Here is an 8,271-nt window from a genome sequence, read left to right as displayed (position 1 = left end):
GGTTAACAGATCAAAGAGTCTCAAGGAAGGTCACTTTATAAACCAACTACCAGCAAATTAGGAAGACACCAACAAGCCTCCCTTCTAAAACGACCATCCAAACAAATATTAGCCATCTACCATCTGGGTCCCTAAGCTTTCATCGAGAACGTGATATTGTTAGTCACCAAATACCACGTGAGTTCAATTGCTCCATATCATCAAGTTAGAATAAATGTCAGGCTCTGTTCCATTACAAACATCCTCGTCCCATTGAAGACATCCACCCTATATGTTTCATAATTTGGTTTAATTACAAGTTCAACATGTTAGCACTATCCTACATGAGACCCTCACCTATAAATACTCCCAAGAACGATGAAGAAAGGATTGGCTCTCTAAGACACCAAGCCTACATTCTACTAACTTACCTTTAGTTCTCAACCTTCATACTTTATTCATCTTCACTCTTTATAATTTCTAGCTCTCTGCCCTAACTAGGTGAATAGGCCTTCACAGCTACTACCACTCTTTCCTTCGTACATCCTCCTTGTTGTATCACTGTATAAATACCATACATAAATTTTGGTTTTGTGCGATTTTATAAATAAAAACTTGATTTTTAATTCAATTTTCAAAAATTACTAATATCATTATCAAATCAACACCGTCTTACATTGAGTATTATGTAAACAAATAATTATATTAATCTAATATGAAAAATAAATATATGTGTTAATTTTTTAACTGTGAACAATTGAATCAAAATTAAAATTTTAAGTATATAATTACACAAAATAAAAATTAATATGTCAAATTATACATGAACAAAGTTAGCTATAAATATGATAATTTAACTCTTTCATTTAACCCAAACAATACGGACGCCTACAACCAGTAACGCACAAAAGTGTAAGTGGACGAAACTTGACCTTTATTTTCTCCCAAATGGTGTTTTCGTCATCAAACCATTTTCCCAATTCTTCCTATATTTCTTCTCCATTTTCACCCCGATTTTTTAGCTTATTAAACCCCCAATCCAAACCACCCATTAAAATGTCTAAAATCTTACCCTTCCAAATAGCTAATCCAACTCCCACAATCTACCCCAGAACTGTCACTTGGATCCTCTCAAAGCCTGTTCTAATCCCTTCAGTTTCAAAATGTTACACTCCCATTTATTTGGCAGGTCTCAGACCCCATCTCCATACCCCAAGCTTTTCGTTTTCATCTCGAGCCTTGGACGATTCGTCGTCTTCAATGGAGACCCAGAATGAAAATATTGGCGAACTATCGGAGATGGAGAAGTATGAGAAGACTAGCGGCCAGGTTTGGTTCATCTCTCTATTTCCCCCTTTTTTATTTGGATTTTTTAGTAGATGTTTGTTTCTGTTCAGATTTCACACTAATTTAAGCTGAATTCAATTAAATTTTCAGCCATTATTTTGTTTGCATAAGGAGTTTATATCCATTTTTTTTATCAACGTTGCTCTTCATTTTCTATGAATTTTATTTTTAAAAAATTACATTCGAAAACAATTAAAAGCTTTGATTGAAGGGTAAACTACACCCATTGTCACTTTTGTTTACCTTAGGTTACGTTTTAGTCACTTATGTTTGAAATGTTACGTTTTAGTCATTTACGTTATCATGTTGTAACATTTTAGTCACTGAGCCATTAATCGTCGTTAATGGTGTAACGGTAAGCTGACGTGACATGTTAAATCATCATTTCAAACAAAATTTTAGGTTAAATTATACAATTGATTTCTATATTTTTTTCGTTTTAAGTAATTTAATTTTTTTTTCTTTTATGTTCTTTAAAATTTTCTCTTTTTTTCCATTCTCTTTTGTTTCTCCCACTATTTTCATACCTTTCTCATTTCTTTTAACATATTAGGAAGTCGAATTGGCAGTGAAAAAAGAAGTAAGAAGTCGATTGTCATCATTTGCCTATAACAAAAACCCATAAACCCATACCATGCTTCTTTCTTCACTACCAATTCGACTTCCTGGTATGTTAAAAGAAATAAAGAAGGTAGGAAAACAGAGGGAGAAGCAGAAGAGAATGAAAAATAAAGAAAAAGAAAGAAAGAAAGTTAAAAGAATATAAAAGAATTAAATTGCTCAAAACGAAAAATTCTGGGGATCAATTATATAATTTAACCTAAAATTTTTGTTTGAAATGATAATTTAACGTGCCACGTCAGCGTACCGTTACACCATTAATGACAATTAATAGCTTAGTGACTAAAATGTTACAACACGATAATGTAAGTGACTAAAACGTAATATTTCAAAAATAAGTGACTGAAATGTAACCTAAGGTAAACAAAAGTGACCATTTATAAAAATATTTAAATAAATAATTAAAAATAATAATTTCGATATCAACTCTTAAAAGGATCACTTAAAAATAAAACAAAAATTTAAAAAGTTCTACACTATAAGTCAATTTCTTTTAATACTGTATCAAAACTTTTTAAATACAATCATTTGGATTGAGTTTTAGCTCGAATATCATAGGTAAATGGGCCGAGTACATAAAACGGCCGAAAAGGTGCAATGGATAATTCTAAGTATTCTCAAAAAGAGCAAATATTATCAATTATAGATTGTTAAAAAATAATTAATGAAATATTTAAATTATTTTGTAATTTATGATTTTGAGTAAATTAAAATAAAATAATAATCTTTTTGGTAGTCGAAGTATGGATTAGATCAGTTGAATAAAAAAGTAATAGTAAGCATATTAAAAAGGGGTAAAATCATACATTTTATATTTTATATAATTTATTTGATGGAATGAATTGGATTGAGGTTTATCGGGAAAAAGGTTGGTTTTCTTTTTCCGCTTAATTTATACTATACCTTCTTCTGGAATTCTTAATGGAAAGAAAACCATATATGAACACGTGTTAATTTGTGGATTGAACACGTGTGCAGCCTTACAGGCACAAGTCACTTTCAACGGAGATTTATCTTTTTTTGTCCTCTACTTTCAACATATAGATTCACTCATTTCAAAACAAATATATTCATTTCAAATTGTTTTATAACAAAAATAGGGAAGATCATCTACAGGAGATCCAACGGCCGTGATTCCTTTACGGACGAACTCCGGGCTCTCCCATCTCATTTCTCCCATCATCTTTTCTTTTTCAGGTAAGCATCATCTCTGTGTTCTTTTCTTTTGATATAATTGATTTATTTGTTATATGTTTTTATTGGATTCTTTTCAATATTCTAATTGCTTCTCTTTTGCTTAATGCCTATTCATATTTTTGCAATTTTTTGGGTTTCGTATTGTTTAGTTTGTTAAACTTTGCTAGAAAGCAAAGGAAATGATTAACAAATAAAATCATTCTTAAGTAAATAAACAAATAAACAAATCATGCATTTGTTGTGTTTAATTTTTTATTTTTAAGGATTTTTGTGTCTAAACTTGCAACTTATTTGGCTAATTGATTATTAATTTCTAATCAAGGACCTGCTTAATTGTGCGTTAAATTCGATGATATCTGTTTATGCTATTCTTGTTAGGGCCATTTTTCCATCAATTGTGCGTGCGCACGCGTGTTTTTGAAGTCGTTATTGTCAAGTATGGGTCTTGTTCTTGAATTTGCTTTATCATAACGGGAATCTGTAGCTACGCATGTATTGATTTCTAATGTTTGATTATATTTCATCTCCAGGCCAGCCATTCCCTTGTTTTCAGATTTTGTTTAACCAATAAATTTGAGCATAATTTTTGTGGAGTTAAGTTTGGTTTGTTGTTATGGGTGCTGCAACTAATGTCGTAGACAATAAAGAGGCAAGGTTGCCACGAGAAGTAAAGGACGCTCTGCAGTCGATGGCGTCTGAGTGGGATGATGTAGTGGATTCAAAAGCTTTGCAGGTGATCCCTCTTAAAGGTGCTATGACCAATGAGGTGTTCCAGATAAAATGGCCAACCAGGGGAGATAATGTGTCACAAAAGGTTTTAGTTAGGATTTACGGTGAGGGTGTGGATGTGTTTTTTGATCGGGAGGATGAAATCCGGACGTTTGAGTTTTTGTCGAAGCATGGACAAGGACCTCGTTTGCTACGACGGTTCCGCAATGGGCGAATTGAAGAGTTCATCCGTGCGCGGGTACTTTGATACTCGCTCCCTTTCCATACTTCTTTACATATTATTTTAACTTTAGATATGGATATGAAGCATAACTATTCTGTTTTGAATTATGTAAATAAAGGGGATTTGCTCTTCAAGCAGCTATCTTAAATGATTGTAGCATTAAAGTTTCTGATTTATGTAATGATTTATTACCTTTCTATTCACAATGGGAATGAGCTCCTGAATGACTACCATTGCTGTGATTAAGAGAAGATGATCTTTTTAAAAACTTTTAGGCATCTATTTTTTTCTAGTGACTGAAATTGTTCATGTTTGATATGGTTTCTCATTTATTAAGAACTTCAAGTTTTAGTATTACCATGGTAATCACAGTTTCCCATTAACGATTGTAATTAATAGAAGATACTCTCTTTCTTCTTTACGACCTACTGGGGCCATTTACTCATCTATTTATCAAAAATGTTGAATGTGTATTGATATTCTCTTTCTTCCGTATTGACTTTCAGACACTATCAGCATCTGATTTGCGTGATCCAGCCATATCAGCTCTAATAGCAACCAGATTAAGGGAGTTCCATGAACTTGATATGCCCGGTCCAAAGAAAGTTTGGCTATGGGATAGATTGCGGTACATTTTAATAGCTCTTTGGTGAATTATGCTAAATATTATGGATCTCATGCCTATAGCTACTTTAATAATTCAAAGATTCTACCATTGGTTGTGTTCAGAAAATGGCTTAAGGCAGCCAAGAGACTTAGCCCACTGGAAGAAGCCAAAGCCTTTTGCTTAGAATCTTTGGAGGAGGAAATCTCTATTCTAGAAAAGAAACTCTCAGCGAGGCATCAACGGATAGGTTTCTGCCACAATGATTTACAATATGGGAACATAATGTTTGATGAAGGGACTAAATCAGTAACCATCATTGTGAGTTTCTACCAAACTTGCTTGCTTTGTATATACTTTATTTACAGTAATTTTAATAGCAAAACTCTTCTTTATATTTGTCATTGAACTATATGTTAATAGCTTGTAATGGGAAAGTTCTAGACAAGTTGGAGTAACAGGCTGGGCTGTTAGTTGCTTTCTTTTGATGGGAGGATAACATCTGAACCTTTGAGGAAGAATGATTTTGGTCTCAAATTCAAACATAGACAACAGCAGCAGTGGCAGCAGTGATAAAATCATAGTTGTTCATATGGTTGCATTATTGGTATTCTTCTGAATAGTGTGATGTTTCCTGAGTAGTGAATACCTAATTCCTGAACTTTGTCCGTGCCTGTTTAGGACCAAGTTGGCTTAAGATAGAGCAGATTAATGCAGTTATCTTAGTCCTTAATTATCATATCAGCAAAATCATTCTATATGCATGAATTTGTTTAAAGGATATTTGTTGTCGCATGATGCAATTGGTGATGTCTGGATGGTATCCAAGTACAGATGCAATTCTGCCTGGTTGAGTGACTTAGAGGACATTGATGGATGTCTTGTGATCTCATGAATTTCTCATTGACTAGGTTAGGTGAAGATAGATATATCAGGTAATAGCATCAGAGAGAATTTACACTCATTATTCCTTGTTTTCACATTGATATGAAACTGGGGTCATCACTCACCCAGACTGTATTTCTATTAAGAGCCACAACCTTTTATTTTTCTGCCACAAAAAGCTACAACTTAAATCCTATGGAAAGCCCAAAAGATCATTTTTCATAGAAGAACATTTTGGTTTGACTTATATACATGTTTTTTCCTGTGGTTAATTCAGCGTATGTTCATAATGCTTTTCTAAGTCCTGAGTATTTTATTATCATTGAGCTCTTTAAGTCCATGCAAAGTTTCTTTTCTTGAGTTGGGCTGTGGGCTGTATTTCATACCACTTTTACTTTTAAATATCCTAATATCTTCTATATTGAAAATTAAAAAGATGTAGTAATGTGTCTCATAGCATCCTTTATTGAAATTTAGTCTTTGTATTTGCTTAATATAGGATCATAAATTATACCAAGCATGTCAAGCTTGATCATGAATGTTATTGGCTAAGTCTTATTTAAGCGTGAAGAGAGCAAGTTGTGCTTGTATGTAAGTTATCAAGCAGAAAGAGATCTAAATAATTTGTGGATGATAGAAATTTCATATGATCTTGAATTTGCTGCTCGATAAGTGATCATTCTATTTTCTCCGAGACTTGTTTTCTCTCAAAGTAATGAATATGTAATTCTCTGGATGTTGATTGGTTGCCTACTTTTATAGGATTATGAGTATGCAAGTTATAATCCTGTTGCCTTTGATATTGCAAATCACTTGTGTGAGATGGCTGCTGATTATCACACAGAAACACCCCATGTTATGGATTATAGTAAATATCCAGGTGAACCTTTTGGATCTCATTTTTTTCTTTTATAAAATGCGCTATATTCCCTGAATGGTAAAAAAGTTTTTTAGTCCTGTGGCATTCATAGGTTTGGAAGAGCGCCTAAGATTTCTGCGTGTATACCTGAATTCTTCAGGTAACTGTTTATTGCTTATAAGACATTCTGTGACTTTTTAATTGTTTACATGGTGGCTGCAATTGTGAGTAGTTCATTTTCTGATAATTCCAATTTTGGTTCTGCAAGCATGATTGGCATAGCAGCTTTTACGTTTAAACTGTCCATAATTATTGTATTCTGCTGCCAATTTAGCTTATATACTTTGCCAAAGGACTAATTTAACACTTATTTTCTTGTGTTAAAAAGAAGTTAAGGCAATTCTTTCAATTTATATATTCGAACTTGATGTGTGACCATAACTCTGAATTTAATATATAGTCAGGGATCCGTGATATTATCCATGTTTTTATTGCAGGTAAGAAACCTAGAGACTCTGAAGTGCAGCAGCTGCTTCAAGATGTTGAGAAATATACTCTAGCGAGTCACCTCACTTGGGGTGTGTGGGGAATAATATCGGTAATTTTGGCCATCTCTACTATCCCAAAATCATTTGATGATAATGCATGTACTTGGTGTCAGTAATGCAATCTTTTAGCTTGGTCCTTAGCTACCTATAAAATACCCTGCAGATCACTGCCCTTTCTCAACGATCTGTATGATTGTGAATTGTTAATTGTAATTTTATTAAAACTATTGCTTCTGAAGAGGACAATCAATTTGGAATTGAAGTGGTACAAATTATCACTCAGGTAATCATTAGAAGTTTATTCTTTTCTTCACTTGCTTCTTTGCGATTTTCCTATCATGTTGAGCGCATGTAACCTGTCACAGACGAGCTATATTGAAGTTGTTAGAGATTGAAATGCAGTCATTGACCCAAGAGGGACCAAACCTACAGATACTTTTGACGTGTACTTGTAAAGTAGAAGAGAGATGTCATTTGCTTGGAATTTATTTCTTTTACACTGATTGCTTTTTTTTTTTTTTTATGTTTTTATCAAATTTCTTCCTCAGGAGCATGTCAATGAAATTGACTTTGACTACAAAGAATATGCCAAGCAGAGGCTTCAACAGTACTGGAAAAGGAAGCCGGAGTTGTTGGGGTATTCTTGAACCCCCACTTTTTGGAGTATGTAGTGGTACATAGATGTTTATGGGTTCCCCTTAGTCTCCTGTAGATATGAAGTGTTTGGAGGAGATATTCACGGTGTGTCCTGAAGCCGTATCACATGAATCATATATGTTTTATGAATGCTCATATTTATTGTTTTCTGTTTTGGTATTGTTTTATTGGTGATAAAGGATATTATATTTTGTTGTATACTTTATATCTGAAGGGATTTCTTGTATGGGGATGACATTTCTTGAAATTGATTGTCTTCATGGAAAGACTCGAGCATTAAAGTTGTGAAGGTGAAGGGAGTTTATGCTTTGGAGGGTTGAAAGGATTATGGGAACTAAAAAGCAATGATATAATGCTTGATTCGGTTCCTTTGTTTTGTTATAATACAGCTGAAAAACTGCTCATTTTCCTATATTTGTTGTAATATCCATTTCTAGTGGGTACATTATAATTTCATAATTTTTATAAAGATTACAAAATAATTTCTTTTTATTTCTATTCTTTTTAAAGGCAAAGTTTTTGGTTTATTGTTAGCTTACAGCAAGGAAGTTTAAATTTCTTAATTTGTAAATTACAGTAGATTCTGGGTCAAAATTCTGCTTTAGTTTAATATTTGTTTGAT

At 33.0% G+C, this 8,271-nt stretch overlaps 1 protein-coding gene across 3 annotated transcripts; it reads left to right on the top strand.

Moving 5' to 3' along the window:
* Positions 1-857: 857 nt before the first annotated feature.
* Positions 858-8,061, top strand: LOC105776780 (probable choline kinase 2). 3 transcript variants are annotated; one of them, XM_012599687.2, is made up of 9 exons: positions 858-1,308; positions 3,048-3,144; positions 3,783-4,111; positions 4,603-4,724; positions 4,826-5,021; positions 6,348-6,465; positions 6,557-6,604; positions 6,942-7,042; positions 7,541-8,061. In XM_012599687.2, the coding sequence occupies exons 1-9, from the start codon at positions 928-930 to the stop codon at positions 7,637-7,639; spliced, it is 1,491 nt and encodes a 496-aa protein (XP_012455141.1). In that variant the 5' UTR covers positions 858-927; the 3' UTR covers positions 7,640-8,061. The 3 variants fall into 3 exon arrangements, with proteins under 3 accessions (XP_012455141.1, XP_052478105.1, XP_012455144.1); XM_052622145.1 differs by having other exon boundaries at positions 1,261-1,308; positions 3,675-4,111; positions 7,541-7,915; XM_012599690.2 differs by lacking the exon at positions 858-1,308 and adding an exon at positions 3,523-3,580 and having other exon boundaries at positions 3,675-4,111; positions 7,541-7,915.
* The last annotated feature ends 210 nt before the right edge of the window (positions 8,062-8,271 follow it).

This window comes from Gossypium raimondii, chromosome 10 (genome assembly GCF_025698545.1).
Source record: "Gossypium raimondii isolate GPD5lz chromosome 10, ASM2569854v1, whole genome shotgun sequence".
Taxonomy (NCBI): Eukaryota; Viridiplantae; Streptophyta; class Magnoliopsida; order Malvales; family Malvaceae; genus Gossypium; species Gossypium raimondii.
Note: the sequence above shows the minus strand (reverse complement) of the source record. Positions and strands in the feature narration are given on the sequence as shown.